The following is a 22,561-nucleotide window of genomic DNA, read 5'->3' as shown; positions in this document are numbered from 1 at the left end:
GTTCCAGTGAGAACAAACTGAGATTATTCAACCACTCCTCATAGCTAATGCCCTCCATACCAGGCAACATCCTGGTAAATCTCTTCTGCACTCTCTCTAAAGCCTCCACATCCTTCTGGTAGCGTGGCGACCAGAATTGAACACTATACTCCAAGTGTGGCCTAACTAAGGTTCTATACAGCTGCAACATGACTTGCCAATTTTTATACTCAATGCCCCGGCCAATGAAGGCAAGCATGCCGTATGCCTTCTTGACTACCTTCTCCACCTGTGTTGCCCCTTTCAGTGACCTGTGGACCTGTACACCAAGATCTCTCTGACTGTCAATACTCTTGAGGGTTCCACCATTCACTGTATTAGACCTTCCAAAATGCACTACCTCACATTTGTCCAGATTAAACGCCATCTGCCATCTCGCCGCCCAAGTCTCCAAACAACCTAAATCTTGCTGTATCCTCTGACAGTCCTCATCGCTATCCGCAATTCCACCAATCTTTGTGTTGTCCACAAACTTACTAATCAGACCAGTTACATTTTCCTCTAAATCATTTATATATACTACGAACAGCAAAGGTCCCAGCACTGATCCCTGCGGAACACCACTAGTCACAGCCCTCCAATTAGAAAAGCACCCTTCCATTGCTACTCTCTGCCTTCTATGACCTAGCCAGTTCTGTATCCATCTTGCCAGCTCACCTCTGATCCCGTGTGACTTCGCCTTTTGTACCAGTCTGCCATGAGGGACCTTGTCAAAGGCCTTACTGAAGTTCATATCGACAACATCCACTGCCCTACCTGCATCAATCATCTTTGTGACCTCCTCGAAAAACTCTATCAAGTTAGTGAGACACGACCTCCCCTTCACAAAATCGTGCTGCCTCTCACTAATACGACCACTTGCTTCCAAATGGGAGAATATTCTGTCTCGAAGAATTCTCTCCAGTAATTTCCCTACCACTGACATAAGGCTCACCAGCCTGTAGTTCCCTGGATTATCCTTGCTACCCTTCTTAAACAAAGGAACAGCGTTGGCTATTCTCCAGTCCTCCGGGACATCACCTGAAGACAGTGAGGATCCAAAGATTTCTGTCAAGGCCTCAGCAATTTCCTTTCTTGTCTCCTTCAGTATTCTGGGGTAGATCCCATCAGGCCCTGGGGACTTATCCACCTTAATATTTTTCAAGACGCCCAACACCTCGTCTTTTTGGATCTCAATGTGACCCAGGCTATCTCCACACCCTTCTCCAGACTCAACATCCATCAATTCCTTCTCTTTGGTGAATACTGATGCAAAGTATTCATTTAGTACCTCACCCATTTCCTCTGGCTCCACACATAGATTCCCTCCCCTGTCCTTCAGTGGGCCAACACTTTCCCTGGCTACTCTCCTGCTTTTTATGTACATGTAAAAAGCCTTGGGATTTTCCTTAATCCTATTTGCCAATGACTTTTCGTGTCACCTTTTAGCCTTTCTGACTCCTTGCTCAAGTTCCTTCCTAATTTCCTTATATTCCACACAGGCTTTGTCTGTTCCCAGCCTTCTCGCCCTGACAAATGCCTCCTTTTTCTTTTTGATAAGGCCTACAATATCTCTCGTTATCCAAGGTTCCCGAAATTTGCCAGATTTATCCTTCTTCCGCACAGGAACATGCCGGTCCTGAATTCCTTTCACCTGACATTTGAAATTCTCCCATATGTCAGATGTTGATTTACCCTCAAACATCCGCCCCCAATCTAGGTTCTTCAGTTCCCGCCTAATATTGTTATAATTAGCCTTCCCCCAATTTAGCACATTCACCCTAGGACCACTCTTATCCTTGTCCACCAGCACTTTAAAACTTACTGAATTGTGGTCACTGTTCCCGAAATGCTGCCCTACTGAAATTTCTACCACCTGGCCGGGCTCATTCCCCAATACCAGGTCCAGTACAGCCCCTTCCCTAGTTGGACTATCTACATATTGTTTTAAGAAGCCCTCCTGGATGCTCCTTACAAACTCCGCCCCGTCTAAACCCCTAGCACTAAGTGAGTCCCAGTCAATATTGGCAAAGTTAAAGTCTCCCATCACAACAACCCTGTTGCTTTTACTCTTTTCCAAAATCTGTCTACCTATCTGCTCCTCTGTCTCCCGCTGGCTGTTGGGAGCCCTGTAGTAAACTCCCAACATTGTGACTGCACTTTTCTTATTCCTGATCTCTACCCATATAGCTTTGTTGCCCTCTGAGGTGTGCTCCTGCAGTACAGCTGTGATATTCTCCCTAACCAGTAGCGCAACTCCTCCATCCCTTTTACATCCCCCTCTATCCCGCCTGAAACATCTAAATCCTGGAATGTTTAGTTTCCAATCCTGTCCTTCCCTCAACCAGGTCTTTGTAATGGCAACAACATCATAGTTCCAAGTAGTAATCCAAGCTCTAAGTTCATCTGCCTTACCTGTCATACTTCTTGCATTAAAACATTTGCACTTCAGGCCACCAGTCCCGCTGTTTTCAGCAACATCTCCCTGTCTGCTCTTCCTCAGAGCCCTAGTGGCCCTATTTCCTAGTTCTCCCTCAATTGTTTCACCTTCTGACCTATTGCTCTGGTACCCACCCCCCTGCCAGACTAGTTTAAACCCTCCCATGTGACACTAGCAAACCTAGCATAAAGAATGCAAAGTTGTTCTCCTCTACGCATAATATTGCCTGGTGAGACTTGATAAGAATGAAACCATACACAATCCAATCATTAAGTCTGAGCCAGAGGCTGGCAGGGTCGTACAAACAGCAAATCAAGCAAAAGGCTCGAGGGGGATAGAAGTGAAAAGTAAGGAATTTAAGCTAAACCTGTATTGGAGGTTGGTTGACCACACTGAGATCCCAAATGCAGATCTGGTCACCGCCAGAGATGGGGATTGACAAGGGTGATACCAGAAACGTGGTGGGGGGGGGGTTACATTTCTGTACTGACAGACCGGGTTTCTTGGGAAAGGAGAGACCAAGGGGTGACCTCACAGAGGTCTTTAAAATTATGAAAAGTTTTGGCAGAGTGAATACAGATAGAATGTTTCCACTTGTGGGGGACGAGCGTAACGAGAGGCCTCAATAAAAGATAGTCAGGGAGAATTCCAATGGGGAATTCAGCAGAAACCTCGTTACCCAGAGAGTGGCGAGATTGTGGAACTCGCTACCGCAGGGCGTGGTTGAGGTGAAGAGTGCAGACGTATTTAAGGGGAAGCTGGACAGGTATTTGAGGGAGAAAGGAATGGAGGGTTAGGATGGTAGATTCAAATGAGGAAAGAGGGAAGAAAGCTCAAACGGAGCAGAAACGCCAGCATGGAATGGTTGGGCCGAATGGCCTGTTTCGGTGCCACATATCCTACAAAAGCCTGCGTAGCCATTCCATGTACAGTAACCGGGTCATGAGCATCTTGTGAGATACTCTGTTCCATGTCAGCCTCCCGTAGCAGCCTCCCCGAACAGGCGCCGGAATGTGGCGACTAGGGGCTTTTCACAGTAACTTCATTTGAAGCCTACTTGTGACAATAAGCGATTTTCATTTCATTTCATTTCATTCATGTCGCCCACATAACAGCACGCCCGATGGCATTGATTCTGAAGCTCATTCTGTCTGAATGTTGCCTTTTCCTGTCACTGTTTTATTACCAACAGATTTACCCTGGCACTGCTCACTACATTGCTAAAATGGTTGAGAAGGCAGCGAAGGAGTTGGAAATAAATCTGTTGGGGACCTCGTTCAGAGGCATGTGGGAAATTTGACGCAAGCTGCATTTTCTCTGTCATGCACGTGGCTGGCGTGACTGATGCACGCCAAATTTTAAAAGATGTACACGTGAAGTATCAAGTTGTTTCAAATGGGAAATGATTGTTGGGGTGAAGCTAATTAAACGGTGGTGAGTGATTGGGTCACGGCTCACCGATGTAAGTCAGTCCCTGCTTTAAAGTCACAGATTCCATCTGATTTACATGCATATCAATTCCAGACTCTGAGCTCCTGTTTGTAATGGAAATTGCCTGTGTGAACCTTGTAATTGTGTCGACTTGCTGATGGCGGCACTCCAGCAGCTCCACTGGTTGGAGGCTGTAATTACACCATTGACAAGTGTGCACATTATAACAAGCACTTGCATTTATATGGCGCCTTCTTCAATGGAGTAAAGCATCTCAAGACACCTCACTAAAGCGTTGCAAACAAAGTCTGAAGCCGAGCCATATGAAAATGGATTTGGACTTACAAATTTAGAATGACATATAAAGTTGCAAACTGAGTGCTGATATCAGACTTCTAAATCTTTTTTTTTAAATTTCCAATTAAGGGGCAACGTGGTGTGGCCAATTCGCCTACCCTGCACAGCTTTGGTTGTGGGAGTGAGACCCACGCAGAATCGGGGAGAATGTGTAAACTCCACACGGCCATGCTAAATTGCCCCTTAGCGTCCAAAAGGTTAGGTGGGGTTACTGCGTTACGGGGATAGGGTGGAGGCATGGGCTTAAGTAGGGTGCTCTTTCCAAGGGCCAGTGCTGACGTGAAGGGCCGAATGGCCCCCATCTACCCTGTAAATTCTAAGATTCTATGGCAGTGACCTGGGGCCAGCATCAAATCTGGGTCCACAGCGTGGTGAGGATACAGCGCTAACCACTGCGTCAGACACCTAAATCTTTATTGGTAGATAACCAGTTGGCCAATCTTACAGCACTTCATCAAGTAAAAATGCAGGTCAAATAATTATGGTGCCAACTGGGCTACACTCAAGACGCTGGGAAAAGCAGTGAGTTGTCACTGGAATGCCACAAAACCTAATCTCAGATTGAGGCACAATCTCACACAGGAGGCAGAGGTCAAACTTGCAGAAAAATATTGAAAATGGTCTGTGGCCAGAGTAGACTCGCACGAACATCCAACAATGACGGGCTGGGAAAGGCCAGCTGGTCCACCTGACACTTATTCAATGCCCATGGTAGTCGGCACAATTCTTTGCAAACGTGCTTATTTGCTGCCCTCCCTCCTGTGAGCTGACAAACCTAATTGTCAGATAACTGCGAATCAGCGGTGCAGAATTAGCGGCTGAATGTCACTTGATCACATCTAATTCCTCCTAAATAAACGAGACACGAATCCATTTAAGATAAACAGGTTAACACAATAGCTGAACCCGCTGGCTGAACAGTGCGGGTTCAAACCTTCCTCACGTCATTTTGCTCATCGCTATTTCCAGACCAGAGTTACTGGCCGACATTACGATGGCCAAGTACAGTCACAGGATGGCTACTGCACAGAAAGGGGAGCTACTGATCTTGTCCCACACCCGCGTCTTTTCCCTTCGGTCTCCCCTCAGATAGTGACCCAACTCCCTTTTGAAAGACCCAACCCAACCTGCCTCCAGTACATTCTGGGGCTCTGCATTCCCAATCCTAACGACTCGGTGCATAGAACCGTTTTCCCTCTGTCGCCGTTGCTCCTTTTGCCGACGACCTGACATCGCTGTCCTCTGCCTCTTTACCCACTTGCCCATGGCAATGGCTTCTCATTATCTCACACTGTCGGGATCCCTTCACCACTTTCATCACCTCTATCAAGTCTTCTCTAACTCTTGAGGAGCACAGCCCCGGCTTCGCCAACCTGCCCTGGCCACTTAGGTCTCTCACCCAGTGACGGGCAACCTAGGCTGGTGAGTGGGCCGCACGAATGGCTCTCCTCCATTTCCGATTGAAATTGGGGCTTGTTCATTAACCACGACCACAAGAATAAGATTAAATACATTTAATCAACACCAAATATTTCATAGCGAGTTCTGGGGCTGGTTTAGCACAGTGGGCTAAGACAGCTGGCTTGTAATGCAGAACAAGACCAGCAGCGCGGGTTCAATTCCCGCACCAGCCTCCCCGAACAGGTGCCGGAATGTGGTGACTAGGGGCTTTTCACAGTAACTTCATTTGAAGCCGACTTGTGACAATAAGCGATTATTATTATTATTATTATAAAAATGCTTAATCATTTATATATGATTAGAATTATTGTCAACTTCAAATGGTAAAGGCAAAATAAATATTTACACTTTGGACACTGGCTCGTTTTATGGGCCAGGGTTTAGAGAACCCCAAAGTGTATCATGGAGTTCACCTGACCCACAACCTTTAATAGATTGTGGTATGGGGAGCACACAGCCCACTCTACAGGTGTGGTACAGCAGAAATGGAAAAGTATTTTTTAAAGCAAAACAATGTTTATTCTATGAACTCAAGTTAACCTTTTAAAACATAGAGTGAACATCTTAGCAACCATCAATTCAAATACAACCCCCAAAGAATACAACACTTAATAACTTTCCAAACAACATCCAGAAGACAGAAGAAACAGCTTTTAACAAAAGCACATCCGGCTTACATTCACTACTGAGAACATTTATAATTCTGAATTCACCAAATGATCAAGAGATAGTCTTTTGATGGCAGAGAGAACAGCAGTACACCTGCTCTGTCTGGCTTCAGCTCCAACACTGAAAACGAAACTAAAACACACCCTGCAGCCTGCTCAAAAACGAAAGTAAAAAGCTGACAGACAGCCCAGCTCCACCCACTCTCTGACATCACTGATAAACACCCATTTCTTAAAGGTACATTTCTTAAAAGTACTCTCACATGACACACGGCTCTCAGAGTCAATGTTGTGAGTGATCAGCACGCTCCTCACTTCACTCGCCCTCGCTTTACGCGCGAATCACTTCAGTCATACCGGTAGGAAAAGCTTATGCAGACAGAAATCAGCGGAATGTGGCAACCCTGCGAGGGGGCAACAGACAATAATACGTCTCATTGACCGCACTCGGAACCCCGATGTGCCGCATGTGGCCCCGGGCCGCAGGTTGCCCAGCTGTGCTCTCACCCCATGGAACATTCTCATTAATCGTTTCTGCACCTTGTCCAATGTCATCACATCCCTCCTGAAGTGTGGTGCCCAGAATTCGACACAATATTCCATAACTTCACCATAACATCCTTGCTTTTGAAATCTATGCCTCTGTTTACAAAGTCTGGATCTTGCATGTCGTTAAATCAAGGTTATTATATTCGCCGTGACTGCCAATACATAATCAGGCCGTCTTTGAGGCCAACCCAAATGCCGATCATACTGAAACGAAGGTTGCTGTGCTGCTGATCATTGCGCCGTACATTCACCAATTGACAAGGCCTGGACCACATCAGGGGACAATTACCGAGCTGCAGCACGCCTCTTCATCTCAGACCCACAAGGTACGAAACTGAAAAACCTTGCACGCACAGCAGAGTAAGAGAAACAGTGACAGCACTGTCTTTGAAATTGGGCCTTTATCCTCCATAATGGCGAATTCAATCAAAATCTGGAACTAAAAGTCTAATCAGGGCCATTGCCAATTGTTGTAAAAAAACATCTGGTTCACTTATGACCTTTGGCGGGGGGGGGGGGGGAATCTGCCATCCTTACCTGGTCTGGCCTACATGTGACTCCAGAGCCACAGCAATGTGGTTGACCCATAACTGCCCTGTGAAATGGCCAAGCAAACCAGTCAGTCTAACGGCAATAAATACTGGCTCCGCTAGTGGCGCCCACATCCCATGAAAAAATGACTTTTAAAAAATGAACGTGGTACATTGTGCACAGCACGATTCCTCAAACAGCAGTGGGGGAGATGATGAGAATCGGTCTTCAGTGGTGTTAGTTGAAGGATAAATATCACACGGGACACCAGGATAATTCTCCTACGCCACTTCGAAACAAAGCCTGGTGATCTTCTAAGTGCACCTGGACAGGTAAATGGAAACTTTGGTTCAAATGTTACTTGAAAGACGACACCTCGAGCAGTGCAGCACTTCCTCAGTACCGCTCTGGATGTGTCAGATCACCTGACCAAGCTCGCGGGGAGAGAGGTTTCAAACCCATAACCTTCTGAGACAGGAGACCGAGCGCCGAAAACTGAGAAAACCTGACTCACCGAAAGCCGGAATGAAAAGCATTCAAACGATTCCCCAGGAGTGGGGGCGGACGGGACAGCTGACGAAAGGCAAACGCGGATGTCAATTAAATACAAACAGCAGATCGTCCACTCGAAGCAGTTTCCAGCGAGCTCTCCTGCAGTTGGAGTGTCCTCCGTGAATTGGGAAATGCTCACTTGGGCCTCATATTCATGTAATATGCCACTCTACAAAAAGAATCGTGCCTCGCGATGCAAAACGGATAAATATTCACTAAGAGCTCAGATTCTAAATGAGAAGCCTTGTAAATTTTTCATGTCAGTTAATTAAAATGAAAGATACGCAGCTTCGCCCCACACATCCCGCCCCTCCTCCCGACACCGCGGATATTCTGTATCCCACACACACCACTACCTGCTGTCAGTTCCCGGCACATTCAACACTGATGAACCCATCAATACCTGAGCAAGAAATTTTACGCTTGATTTGGGATTTTCTATAAATTGCCTGTAAAGGGCAAAATAGAGCGACCCATTTTGTCGCGTTTGTGCCTCACTCGAGCTGCAGCGGAATCAAAGTTAAAAGCACCTCAGTGCCTATCAGTGGAGAGTTCTAAAACGAGTTGACAGTGTCGAATAAAACGGTTGATGTTGCAAATTAGCTGCAATTTGCTGAACGATAGGAACCAGACTAAATAATCTGATCCCATTTTGTGCTCCAGTGTTTTTGCTCACCATGGGATCTCGCCTCAACAAGCCAGGTGTTTTATTGTATTGGGAGAACTGCGCAGGGGAACATGATTGGTCAGTTGCAATTCAATACAGATTGCAAAACCCGTGTAATGAAAAAGAATATACTTCAATAATAAGCTGGATAGGGCCGACATAGTGATGATGTTTTCCACTTGCTGGAGGAAACCACAGCCGAGGAGTCATCAATTCAGGGTAATTCTCAATAAATCCAATGGGGAATTCAAGAGAAAGGTTTTTATTCCTCCCCCCCCCCCCCCTCAGAAAGTGGTTATAATGTAGAATTTACTACCGGGAGGGAAAGGTCCGGCAAACGGCACAGATGTATTAAAGGAGAAGTTAGATAACTACATGAGGGAGAAAGAATTGGAAGGGTGGTCATAGGGTTAGATGAGGAGGTTGGGACAAGGCTCATGTGGGCAAAACCGCTGGATAATCCACGCGAGTGGGAAAAAATATCAACAGTTGGATATTTCCACATTGGAACTGAATGGGAGAGCTCTGGTAGATTGAAATTCAACATCTGAGGTGAATGGGACCAGGTCTCATCCATTGAAATCACAGAGTGAATCGGGAAGGAAGTTTGGGTCATTGGGATTCGATACGCAGAGTGAATCAGGAAGGAGGTTTGGGTCATTGGGATTCTATACGCAGAGTGAATCGGAAAGGAGGTTTGGGTCATTGGGATTCTATACAGAGAGTGAATCGCGCAGGAGGTTTGGGTCATTGGGATTCTATACGCAGAGTGAATCGGGAAGGAGGTTTGTGTCATTGGGATTCTATATGCAGAGTGAATCGGGAAGGAGGTTTGGTCATTGGGATTCTATATGCAGAGTGAATCGGGAAGGAGATTTGGATCATTGGGATTCTATACGCAGAGTGAATCGGGAAGGAGGTTTGGGTCATTGGGATTCTATACGCAGAGTGAATCGGGAAGGAGGTTTGGGTCATTGGGATTCTATACGCAGAATGAATCGGGAAGGAGGTTTGGGTCATTGGGATTCTATACGCAGAGTGAATCGGGAAGGAGGTTTGGGTCATTGGCATTCTATACGCAGAGTGAATCGGGAAGGAGGTTTGTGTCATTGGGATTCTATATGCAGAGTGAATCGGGAAGGAGGTTTGGTCATTGGGATTCTATACGCAGAGTGAATCGGGAAGGAGGTTTGGTCATTGGGATTCTATACGCAGAGTGAATCGGGAAGGAGGTTTGGGTCATTGGGATTCGATACGCAGAGTGAATCGGGAAGGAGGTTTGGTCATTGGGATTCTATACGCAGAGTGAATCGGGAAGGAGACTTGGGTCATTGGGATTCTATACAGAGAGTGAATTGGGAAGGAGGTTTGGGTCATTGGGATTCTACACAGAGAGTAAATCGGGAAGGAGGATTGGGTCATTGGGATTCTATACGCAGAGTGAATCGGGAAGGAGGTTTGGGTCATTGGGATTCTACACAGAGAGTGAATCGGGAAGAAGGTTTGGGTCATTGGGATTCTATACGCAGAGTGAATCGGGAAGGAGGTTTGGATCATTGGGATTCTATACTCAGAGTGAATCGGGAAGGAGGTTTGGATCATTGGGATTCTATACGCAGAGTGAATCGGGAAGGAGGTTTGGGTCATTGGGATTCTATACGCAGAGTGAATCGGGAAGGAGGTTTGGGTCATTGGGATTCTATACGCAGAGTGAATCGGGAAGGAGGTTTGGGTCATTGGGATTCTATACGCAGAGTGAATCGGGAAGGAGGTTTGGGTCATTGGGATTCTACACAGAGAGTGAATCGGGAAGAAGGTTTGGGTCATTGGGATTCTATACGCAGAGTGAATCGGGAAGGAGGTTTGGGTCATTGGGATTCTATACGCAGAGTGAATCGGGAAGGAGGTTTGGGTCATTGGGATTCTATACGCAGAGTAAATTGGGAAGGAGGTTTGGGTCATTGGCATTCTATACGCAGAGTGAATCAGGAAGGAGGTTTGGGTCATTGGGATTCTATACGCAGAGTGAATTGGGAAGGAGGTTTGGGTCATTGGGATTCTACACAGAGTGAATCGGGAAGGAGGTTTGGGTCATTGGGATTCTATACGCAGAGTGAATCGGGAAGGAGGTTTGGATCATTGGGATTCTACACAGAGAGTGAACCGGGAAGGAGGTGTGGATCATTGGGATTCTATACAGAGAGTAAATCGGGAAGGAGGTTTGGATCATTGGGATTCTATACGCAGAGTGAATCGGGAAGGAGGTTTGGGTCATTCGGATTCTATATGCAGAGTGAATCGGGAAGGAGGTTTGTGTCATTGGGATTCTATACGCAGAGTGAATCGGGAAGGAGGTTTGTGTCATTGGGATTCTATACGCAGAGTGAATCAGGAAGGAGGTTTGGATCATTGGGATTCTATACGCAGAGTGAATCGGGAAGGAGGTTTGGTCATTGGGATTCTATACGCAGAGTGAATCGGGAAGGAGGTTTGGATCATTGGGATTCTATACGCAGAGTGAATCGGGAAGGAGGTTTGGGTCATTGGGATTCTATACGCAGAGTGAATCGGGAAGGAGGTTTGGGTCATTGGGATTCTACACAGAGAGTGAATCGGGAAGGAGGTTTGGGTCATTGGGATTCTATATGCAGAGTGAATCGGGAAGGAGGTTTGTGTCATTGGGATTCTATACGCAGAGTGAATCGGGAAGGAGGTTTGGGTCATTGGGATTCCATACAGAGAGTGAATCGGGAAGGAGGTTTGGATCATTGGGATTCTATACGCAGAGTGAATCAGGAAGGAGGTTTGGGTCATTGGGATTCTATATGCAGAGTGAATCGGGAAGGAGGTTTGGGACATTGGGATTCTATACGCAGAGTGAATCGGGAAGGAGGTTTGGGTCATTGGGATTCTATACGCAGAGTGAATCGGGAAGGAGGTTTGGTCATTGGGATTCTATACGCAGAGTGAATCGGGAAGGAGGTTTGGGTCATTGGGATTCTATACGCAGAGTGAATCGGGAAGGAGGATTGGGTCATTGGGATTCTATACGCAGAGTGAATCGGGAAGGAGACTTGGGTCATTGGGATTCTATACGCAGAGTGAATCGGGAAGGAGGTTTGGGTCATTGGGATTCTATACGCAGAGTGAATCGGGAAGGAGGTTTGGGTCATTGGGATTCTATACGCAGAGTGAAATGGGAAGGAGGTTTGGGTCATTGGGAAATTTTACGCAGAGTGAATCGGTAAGGAGGTTTGGATCATTGGGATTCTATATGCAGAGTGAATCGGGAAGGAGGTTTGGGTCATTGGGATTCTATACAGAGAGTGAATCGGGAAGGAGGTTTGGATCATTGGGATTCTATACGCAGAGTGAAACGGGAAGGAGGTTTGGGTCATTGGTAATTTTACGCAGTGTGAATCGGGAAGGAGGTTTGGATCATTGGGATTCTATATGCAGAGTGAATCGGGAAGGAGGGATTCTGTACTGAGTCTGTGGAGGGGAGGGTTTGATTCATTGGGTTGCTGGTTTATAGCATATCCACTCTAATGTTGCATTGTCTGAGTGCTGGGCTCCAGCCAGTTGTCACTCGCAGGGAAGCTGTGACCAGTCTCAACAGTAACAGCAGCACCAGCTACTACCAGAACCTTTTACACGGTCACCCGGGGATATGACAGAATGCTACACAATCATACTACTAGCCTTCCAGTCAATCATCAGGAAACTGCAAGGCTCCATCTGAAATCCACAAGCAATTGGGTGGATTCTGTACCATATCGTTTAACTGAGTCCAAATTTGACTAGAAAATCTGATTCATGAAATCAGGAATGTTAGAATCAAACCAGAGAAAAGATTTTGATGCCAGTCTCTCCACCGAATGACACTGCAATAAAATAATTGGCCAATTTTAACCAAAGGTTTGGATGCTTGCTCTAAGGGTATTAACAGTTTAGCAACAGGAGCAATCATAGAATTGGTGCAGTGCAGATGGAGGCTATTCGGCCCATCGCATTTGCACTGACCCTCTGAAAGAGCACCCTGCCCAGGCTCCCACCCTATCCCCTACAACCCATGACCCCACCTAACCCGCGTAAGTTTGGACACTGAGGGGTAATTTATCATGGCCGATTCACCTAACCTGCACATCTTTGGACTGTGGGAGGAAACCGGAGCACCTGAGGAAACCCACGCAGGCACGGGGAAGAACGTGCAGATTCAACACCGTCACCCGAGGCCGGAATTGAACCCGGGTCCCTGGCGCTGTGAGGCAGCAGTGCTAACCACTGTGGTGCCGGCCTCCTTCTGCTCTGCAATCCGTACGATCCAATGGCTTTTTCCTTCACTCGACTTGAAAATTGGTTCCATGTCGGATTACCCCATGAGTGTGGAGAATGTCACGGGGTTAATCCTAATTTAGACTTTGGCCAGTTTAAACCTACTTCCACAGTTCTTTTTGAAGAAGTGTACCAATTATCGATTCATACACCTCATAAGATCATCTCAGAACATGACTTCTCTCTGCTTAGGCCCAAACGGGCGGACGAGAGTTCAGCATTATAAAGGTGAGATGAGTAACCAGCGAACATTTCCTTTTTAATTCCTCAAAGGAATAACAAATTCTGTGACACACTTTGAATTCAAATGAGGTGGTGTTTTTAAAAAGGCACTTTATCAATGTCACAAAACCTAGCCAATTATTGCAACTCAGCATGAACGTCTCCACCATATCCCCACAAGTCACCTATTGCAGCTTCCCACCTTCCCCGTCACGCTCCAAAATTATTTTCCTGCCCTACATTTGTCTGGAAGCTGCAGAATCCAGGGCTCCCTCGCCTATTCACCGGCCAGCTGTCCGCCGTTCGATTTGGACTGTCTAGTTTTGGTGGGGGTGCCAGAAATTTCTTAGCTCAAAACTGGAAGCCGAGGGCAGAATCTTCCAGCACCACCAAGTCCCTAGGAGCCCCACAGTGCAGAAGGAGGCCATTTGGCCCATCGGGGCCTCACCGACCCTCCGAAAGAGCACCGTACCTAGTCCCACTCCCCCGCACTATCCCTGTAACCCCACCTAACTGACACATCCCTGGACACTCAGGGGCAATTTTAGCATGGCCAATCCACCTGACCTGCATGTATTTGGACTGTGGGAAGAAACCCACGGGACACGGGGAGAACGTGCAAACTGCACGCAGACAAGGCTGGAATTGGACCCGGGTCCCTGGCGCTGTGAGGCAGCAGTGCTAACCACTGGCCACCGTCGTGGAGAATTTGTGGAGTTTGGACCAGCATTTCTCAAGAAGCTGACTGCAGCATCGCAAGCGCAGAACAACTTGCTTCGTAGAATAGAATGCCACACTCGACTGCTTTTCATTTGTGAGAGGTTTAGTCCTAAAAGTTCATCTTGGGGCAGCGTCAGCATAAACTAAAACAATATCTCACTGTTCTTGAGTATCAAAGGAGCTGGACAGGGTAGATGCTGAGAAAATGTTTCCCTTGTCTGGATAATCTGGAACATGGGGGTCACAGTCTCAGGACACGGAATTTAGACCTTCTAGGTCTCAGTTGAAAATGAATCTCTTCACTCAAGAGAGTTGTGAATCACTGAAAATCTCTGTTCCCGAGAGGTGTAAATGTTCAGTCATTGAGTGTATTCAAGGTTGAGGTTGACAGCTTGTTGGGTACCACGGGAGTTAAGGGATCGGTTGGGGTGAGTACAGGAAGGTGGAGGTTGACACAGAAGGTTGGCCAATGACCGTTTGAATGACGGTGCAGGTTCAAGGGGCTAAATGGCCTCCCCCTGTTCCAATTTCTCATTTTCTTACGGATTACGTTCCCATCCCTTGCCCGCTCTCTCTCTGGGGTTTGCACTTTGGCGACAGGGCTGAACCGTTAACCCGGTTTCCCTCTACACAGATGCTCCCTGGCCTGCTGCGTGTCTCCAGCATTTTCCAGCGGTTAAGGGAACGGGAGCACGATTGTTATACTGCTGGGCTTGTAATGCTGAGGCCTAGGCTAATGACTCAGAGACAGGCCAAATTTTAAGCGGGGGCAATCAAACAGCCAGCAGATCTCTCGTCTCAGCAGCGCCCCTCCAATTGGTGGCCACGGCTGAGATTGCAATCAGTCCCCTGAGGCAGAGGAACCAGCAGCCCAGATGACAGTAAACCCAGGGTCACATCGGGCCCTGGGGATGGGGTGGGAAGCTGGAGCCGACCACAGGGAGGAGTGGGAGAGCTCCCTGGAATGGCCTCGGAAGCCACTCAGTTGCTAAGAAGGTGTATCACCGCCACATTCTCAAAGGGCGATCAGGGATGAGCAGAACGTGCCAGCCTTGCCAGCGATGCCCACGCCCTTGAGTGAATACAAACAAAAAATTGCCACGCATGCGTAAGTCCCAGCCTGGTTAATGAAGAGGATGCTGTAAACAAGCAAGTATTAGGCACTTTAGGAAAAGGAGGAATCTAAAGATAATGCACAATATATTACTAATGAATAGATACTGTATATGGCTAGACCAGAAACTGGCTGCGTGGATGACAATGTCCAATTAATACCTGCACATCTTACCAGTGGCGCCTGATATTAATCCTCAGAGACCAACAGCAGAAATAAGTCAAACTCATCGAGTATCAGACAATTAATCAAATGAAATCGCGAACCTTGCAACGTTCGAATTCTGCAATGTGGTACAAGAGCCTCTGCAGGTTATAATTGAAGAGCCAAACACCGTGTAATATTATGCTAACTGACAGCAAGATTAATTATTGTATATTGTATCATTTAATAACCCTCATTCTACTGAGTAGATGAACAACAGGAGACACACTGCCCGTCCACTTGGACACATGGATCTGCTTAACCCTCTCCCAAACGAAACCCAAGGAACTAATCCTCAGAATTGCATATTACATAATCCTCCGCGTAGAGAAACAGGCCATTCGACCCAACTGGTCTATACTTGTATCATTGCCCAGCATGGGTCACCTCCCATCCTACTTCATCTGATCTCATCAACATCGTCCTATCCTTTCTCCTTCCTGTGTTTATCTGGCTTCTCCTTAAACCCGCTGTTCATCTCTACCACTGCCTGTGGTGGTGAGTTCCACAGCCTCTTTAATCTCTGGGTAAAGACATTTGTCCTAAATTCCCCATCGGATTTATTGGTGACGATCCTATATTCATGGGCCTTAGTTTTACCCTCACCGCAATTAGCAACAGCTTCACTATGTCTTACTGTATCAAACCCTCTTCATCACCTGAAAGATCTATGCTACCCGGGCTGTGCAATGCCCCTACAATGTACCCTAAAACAAAGCATTAATTTTCCATGAATAAGCCACATGGCGCTGACTCTGCCCCAGGGAGCAGCACATCTCTCCAGCACCTCTCCCGACTTGTCGCTTATCCGTCAGGCCGGGGAAATCCCAGGCGAACCAGATCACCGGTTGGGAATGGGAATGCCATTCGCCCTTCCTTGTGCAGGGCTCTGAGACGACTGTCAGCCAGCCCATGCTGCCCCAACTAAATTTACCCATCGCCAGGTATCCTCACTTGTCTGTGAGGCGCTGTACCCAACCAACCACCGGGAGGAATGAAGGCTGAGAGAGATGGGGAGGGACATGTGCATTTACGAAAGTGAATCATTGAGTCAAACAGCACATAAGGCGGCCATTCAGCCCACTGTGCTTATGCCAGCTCATTGAAAGAGCTATCCAAGTAGCCCCACTCTCGCCCTGTAGTCCTGCTCATTTTTCCTTTTCACGTATATCCATTTCGTTTTTGAAAGTTACAATTGAATCTGCTCCTCGGAATTCTAGATCATAACAGCATGCTGGGGAAAACAGTTTCCCCTGTCCTTCCCCTCCGGTTGTTTGCCCAGAATTAATTGATGGATTGTCACATGTACCGAAGTACAGTGAAGAGTATTTTTATGGCCAAGGGTAACAGTATGTACAGAGTAGACAAAAAGAATAATCAACAGAGTACATTGACAAATAGTGATTGATTACAGAAATCACCCTGATTTGAAAATATATCAGCGTACCTTCACTGTGGCTGGGTCAAAGACCTGGAACTCTCTTCCTAACAGCACTGTGGGTGTACCTACACCTGGGGGGCTGCAGCGGCTGAAGAAGGTGGCTCAGCACCACCTTTTCAAGGACAATTAGGGGTGGTCAACAAAGGCGCAGCATGGTGGCGCACTGATTAGCACTGCTGCCTCACGCCGTCGAGGATATGGGGGGGGGGCGCGGTGGCGCAGTGGTCAGCACTGCTGCCTCACGGCGCCGAGGTCCCAGGTTCGATCTCGGCCCTGGGTCACTGTCCGTGTGGAGTTTGCACGATCTCCCCGTGTCTGCGTGGGTTTCGCCCCCACAACCCAAAGATGCACAGGGTAGGTGGATTGGCCACGCAAAATTGCCCCTTAATTGGGGAAGAAAAATAATTGGGTACTCTAAATGTTATTTTTAAAAAAGGGATGGGCAATAAGTGCTGGCCTAGCCAGACACCCATATCCCACACGTTAAAAAATAGTTTCAAACCTGCGTCATTCGGGTTACTGACTCTCCCAGCTGCCAAGGGAGAGAGTTCTCCTGATTTAACCCACCCAAACCCCTCATGGCACCAATCACCTTGATTAGACTGCCCCACTGGCCTCCTTTCTTTGGAGAACAATCCCAGCCTCTCCGCGCAAGTGTGGGTGAAAAACCGAGAGCTGAAAACAGGCGGGTCTTTAAAACGCTTCTGCCAACGTTTGCAACTGGGAGATGCCCTGCCCCAGCTGCTCCTCGCAGCAGCACAGGCAGTACTCACATAATGGCGTCTGTCGCTTTTCCAATGTGCGGGGAGGTACAACCCAGGATTTCACCCGGCGACAGGGGTTTGCACTGCGGGACGCAGATGTCGTATTCCGACCGCAGCTCCTGGCTGGTGGACTGGGGAAAGAAAGAGAGGAGGGAGGGCGAGAGTCAGGCAGACATTAAGAGCCAGTGGGCGTGGGGAATAGTACTTCCGAACTACTGAAAGATTAGCCATCGAAAGAGACACAAGTTACAGTCAAACCTCATTAGTCCTCCTTTCCCGCTGGGAGGAGCTGTAAATGGGTCATCAAGCCAATTCCCATAACACCCAGAGACTGCTGCTACCATTACACTTGCTATTCCCTAAATTTTACAGCTAATTAGGAAGCAATCTTTTATTTTTTTTTGTCACCCTTCAGTAACGCCTTGCCTAATGATTATTAAAGTGGAAAAGGGCTCTTTTTTTAAAATAAAACTGCTGTTGATAGCAACACAGGGTGCTTGCTCTGTACTTAAGGAGCAACAAGCAGACAGGATAAAAACGGAGCTGTCACTAGCAGAATGGGGACAGGTCTCCGCTGCCTCTCTCGATCCCTGTCCTCATGGACAAGCATCTGGGGCCAGGCTCTTCATCTCCCCGGCGTGGATCTGCTGAATCCAGCACTGGCTGGCTGGGCAACCCCTGGAGCAGATCCTTCACCCTGCCAAAGAGCCCTCAAGAGGGTCAGCGAGATGTGGCACCTCGTCAGCCCTCTCTCCCTCATCCACCTGCTGGTTGGTACAAAAGGTGATTCAATGACATCCTCCAGCCCCACAATCCTTTGAGAGCTTCCTCTTGCACGACCCTGATTTCAACGCTCTGCCACCGGCGGCCATGTTTTCAGCTGCCTGGGGCCCTCAGCCGAATACCCTGACATCTCTCCCTCCTTAAATGTCTACCTCTTTTTCCCTCGGGATGTTTTACTATCTAAAAGGTGCTATATAAATGCAGGAGGCTTTTGTTGATGTCAAAGATTGAACAACTTTGCTTTTAAGTGAGGAGTTAATACACGGTCCCGATGGCTGAGCTCATTCATTGAGCTAGACGGACCAAGGGGGATTTGCCGGCTCGAGGCCCAGTGTGCGCTAATTTAGCCAGGCCCCACTGAGGTGATGGTAGTAAACCCGCAGGGTCCATGAATCCCTGACTCAGTGGCCACCTGTCCTGCCTCTGGGACAGCAGGTCGTGGCTACAACTGGGAACAAAAATGCAGGCTGACACTTCCAGAGCAGCGCTGAGGGAGGGTTGCACTGTTGGAGGTGCCGTCTTTCAGATAAAGGCGTTAAACCGAGGCCTGGTCTGCCTTCACATGTGGACGCCAAAGATCCTATCGATCGATTCTGAAGCAGAGATGTGGAGTTCTCCTCGTGTGTCCTGGCCAATACGTACGCCTCAATCAGGATCACAACAACAGATTATCTGCGCGGGGCCACATTGCTGGCTGTGGGAGGTTGCTGTGCACAGACTGACTGTCATATTTCCTACATCCTAACAGTGACCACAGTTTAGCGTATTTCATTGACTATAAAGTCCCCTGCGATCACTAAAGGCTCTATATAGATGCAGGTCTTTGTTGAATCAAGAATCGAATCTGGTTCCCTTTTCAACGGCGATTGCTGGAAGTGGGAAGTCAGGCGCGGCCTTTCTCATCACACGAAAGGTCACCGATCCAAAATGTTAACCTCGCTTCTCTCCCCCCACAGTCACTTCTCTTCCCCCACAGTCACTTCTCTTCCTCCACAGTCACTTCTCTTCCTCCACAGTCGCTTCTCTTCCTCCACAGTCGCTTCTCTTCCTCCACAGTCACTTCTCTTCCTCCACAGTCACTTCTCTTCCCCCACAGTCACTTCTCTTCCTCCACAGTCGCTTCTCTCCCCCCACAGTCACTTCTCTTCCCCCACAGTCACTTCTCTTCCCCCCCAGTCACTTCTCTTCCCCCACAGTCACTTCTCTTCCTCCACAGTCGCTTCTCTTCCTCCACAGTCGCTTCTCTCCCCCCACAGTCGCTTCTCTTCCCCCACAGTCGCTTCTCTTCCCCCACAGTCGCTTCTCTTCCCCCACAGTCGCTTCTCTCCCCCCACAGTCGCTTCTCTTCCCCCCCAGTCGCTTCTCTTCCCCCACAGTCGCTTCTCTCCCCCCACAGTCGCTTCTCTTCCCCCACAGTCACTTCTCTTCCCCCCCAGTCGCTTCTCTCCCCCCACAGTCGCTTCTCTTCCTCCACAGTCGCTTCTCTTCCTCCACAGTCGCTTCTCTCCCCCCACAGTCGCTTCTCTTCCCCCACAGTCGCTTCTCTTCCCCCACAGTCGCTTCTCTTCCCCCACAGTCGCTTCTCTTCCCCCCCAGTCGCTTCTCTTACCCCCCAGTCGCTTCTCTTACCCCCCAGTCGCTTCTCTTCCCCCACAGTCACTTCTCTTCCCCCCCAGTCGCTTCTCTTCCCCCCCAGTCGCTTCTCTTCCCCCACAGTCACTTCTCTTCCTCCACAGTCACTTCTCTTCCTCCACAGTCACTTCTCTTCCTCCACAGTCGCTTCTCTTCCCCCACAGTCGCTTCTCTTCCCCCACAGTCGCTTCTCTTCCCCCACAGTCACTTCTCTTCCTCCACAGTCGCTTCTTTTCCCCCCACAGTCACTTCTCTTCCCCCACAGTCACTTCTCTTCCCCCACAGTCGCTTCTCTTCCCCCACAGTCGCTTCTCTTCCCCCACAGTCACTTCTCTTCCCCCACAGTCACTTCTCTTCCCCCACAGTCGCTTCTCTTCCTCCACAGTCACTTCTCTTCCCCCACAGTCACTTCTCTTCCCCCACAGTCACTTCTCTTCCTCCCCAGTCGCTTCTCTCCCCCACAGTCACTTCTCTTCCCCCACAGTCGCTTCTCTTCCTCCACAGTCGCTTCTCTTCCTCCCCAGTCGCTTCTCTTCCTCCCCAGTCGCTTCTCTTCCCCCACAGTCACTTCTCTTCCCCCACAGTCACTTCTCTTCCTCCCCAGTCGCTTCTCTTCCTCCCCAGTCGCTTCTCTTCCTCCCCAGTCGCTTCTCTTCCCCCACAGTCACTTCTCTTCCCCCACAGTCACTTCTCTTCCCCCACAGTCACTTCTCTTCCCCCACAGTCGCTTCTCTTCCTCCACAGTCACTTCTCTTCCCCCACAGTCACTTCTCTTCCCCCACAGTCACTTCTCTTCCTCCACAGTCACTTCTCTTCCCCACAGTCACTTCTCTTCCTCCCCAGTCACTTCTCTTCCTCCACAGTCCCTTCTCTTCCCCCACAGTCACTTCTCTTCCTCCACAGTCACTTCTCTTCCTCCACAGTCACTTCTCTTCCCCCACAGTCGCTTCTCTTCCTCCACAGTCGCTTCTCTTCCTCCACAGTCACTTCTCTTCCTCCACAGTCACTTCTCTTCCCCCACAGTCGCTTCTCTTCCTCCCCAGTCACTTCTCTTCCTCCACAGTCCCTTCTCTTCCCCCACAGTCACTTCTCTTCCTCCACAGTCACTTCTCTTCCTCCACAGTCACTTCTCTTCCCCCACAGTCGCTTCTCTTCCTCCACAGTCACTTCTCTTCCTCCCCAGTCACTTCTCTTCCTCCACAGTCCCTTCTCTTCCCCCACAGTCACTTCTCTTCCCCCACAGTCGCTTCTCTTCCCCCACATTCGCTTCTCTTCCCCCACAGTCGCTTCTCTTCCTCCACAGTCACTTCTCTTCCCCCACAGTCACTTCTCTTCCTCCAGTCCCTTCTCTTCCCCCACAGTCACTTCTCTTCCTCCAGTCCCTTCTCTTCCCCCACAGTCGCTTCTCTTCCCCCACAGTCACTTCTCCTCCTCCAGTCCCTTCTCTTCCCCCACAGTCACTTCTCTTCCTCCAGTCCCTTCTCTTCCCCCCCAGTCCCTTCTCTTCCCCACAGTCACTTCTCTTCCTCCACAGTCACTTCTCTTCCTCCACAGTCACTTCTCTTCCCCCACAGTCACTTCTCTTCCCCCACAGTCACTTCTCTTCCCCCACAGTCGCTTCTCTTCCCCCACAGTCGCTTCTCTTCCCCCACAGTCACTTCTCTTCCCCCACAGTCGCTTCTCTTCCCCCACAGTCGCTTCTCTTCCCCCACAGTCGCTTCTCTTCCCCCACAGTCGCTTCTCTTCCCCCCCAGTCGCTTCTCTTCCCCCACAGTCGCTTCTCTTCCCCCACAGTCGCTTCTCTTCCCCCACAGTCGCTTCTCTTCCTCCACAGTCGCTTCTCTTCCCCCACAGTCACTTCTCTTCCCCCACAGTCACTTCTCTTCCCCCACAGTCGCTTCTCTTCCCCCCCAGTCGCTTCTCTTCCCCCCCAGTCACTTCTCTTCCTCCACAGTCACTTCTCTTCCCCCCCAGTCCCTTCTCTTCCCCCACAGTCGCTTCTCTTCCCCCACAGTCACTTCTCTTCCCCCCCAGTCACTTCTCTTCCCCCACAGTCGCTTCTCTTCCTCCACAGTCACTTCTCTTCCCCCACAGTCGCTTCTCTTCCACCACAGTCGCTTCTCTTCCTCCACAGTCGCTTCTCTTCCTCCACAGTCGCTTCTCTTCCCCCACAGTCGCTTCTCTTCCTCCACAGTCGCTTCTCTTCCCCCACAGTCACTTCTCTTCCCCCACAGTCGCTTCTCTTCCTCCAGTCACTTCTCTTCCTCCAGTCGCTTCTCTTCCCCCACAGTCGCTTCTCTTCCTCCACAGTCGCTTCTCTTCCCCCACAGTCACTTCTCTTCCCCCACAGTCGCTTCTCTTCCTCCAGTCACTTCTCTTCCTCCAGTCGCTTCTCTTCCTCCACAGTCACTTCTCTTCCTCCACAGTCGCTTCTCTTCCCCCACAGTCACTTCTCTTCGCCCACAGTCGCTTCTCTTCCTCCAGTCACTTCTCTTCCTCCAGTCGCTTCTCTTCCCCCACAGTCGCATCTCTTCCACCACAGTCGCTTCTCTTCCTCCACAGTCACTTCTCTTCCTCCACAGTCACTTCTCTTCCTCCACAGTCACTTCCCTTCCCCCACAGTCACTTCTCTTCCCCCACAGTCACTTCTCTTCCCCCACAGTCGCTTCTCT

At 49.0% G+C, this 22,561-nt stretch overlaps 1 protein-coding gene across 2 annotated transcripts in view; it reads right to left on the bottom strand.

Moving 5' to 3' along the window:
- The window catches only part of dph1 (diphthamide biosynthesis 1), a 1,014,294-nt gene that overhangs the window by 445,702 nt on the left and 546,031 nt on the right, over positions 1-22,561 (bottom strand). For both annotated transcript variants that reach the window (XM_072469877.1, XM_072469878.1), the window contains one exon: positions 17,484-17,605. In XM_072469877.1, the coding sequence (XP_072325978.1) occupies positions 17,484-17,605 (122 nt within the window). The remainder of the gene's footprint in view (positions 1-17,483; positions 17,606-22,561) is intronic.

The sequence above is a fragment of the Scyliorhinus torazame genome, chromosome 12 (genome assembly GCF_047496885.1).
Source record: "Scyliorhinus torazame isolate Kashiwa2021f chromosome 12, sScyTor2.1, whole genome shotgun sequence".
NCBI classification, from domain to species: domain Eukaryota; kingdom Metazoa; phylum Chordata; class Chondrichthyes; order Carcharhiniformes; family Scyliorhinidae; genus Scyliorhinus; species Scyliorhinus torazame.
The sequence above is the reverse complement of the archived record's forward strand: the minus strand, read 5'-3'. Positions and strand labels throughout refer to the sequence as shown.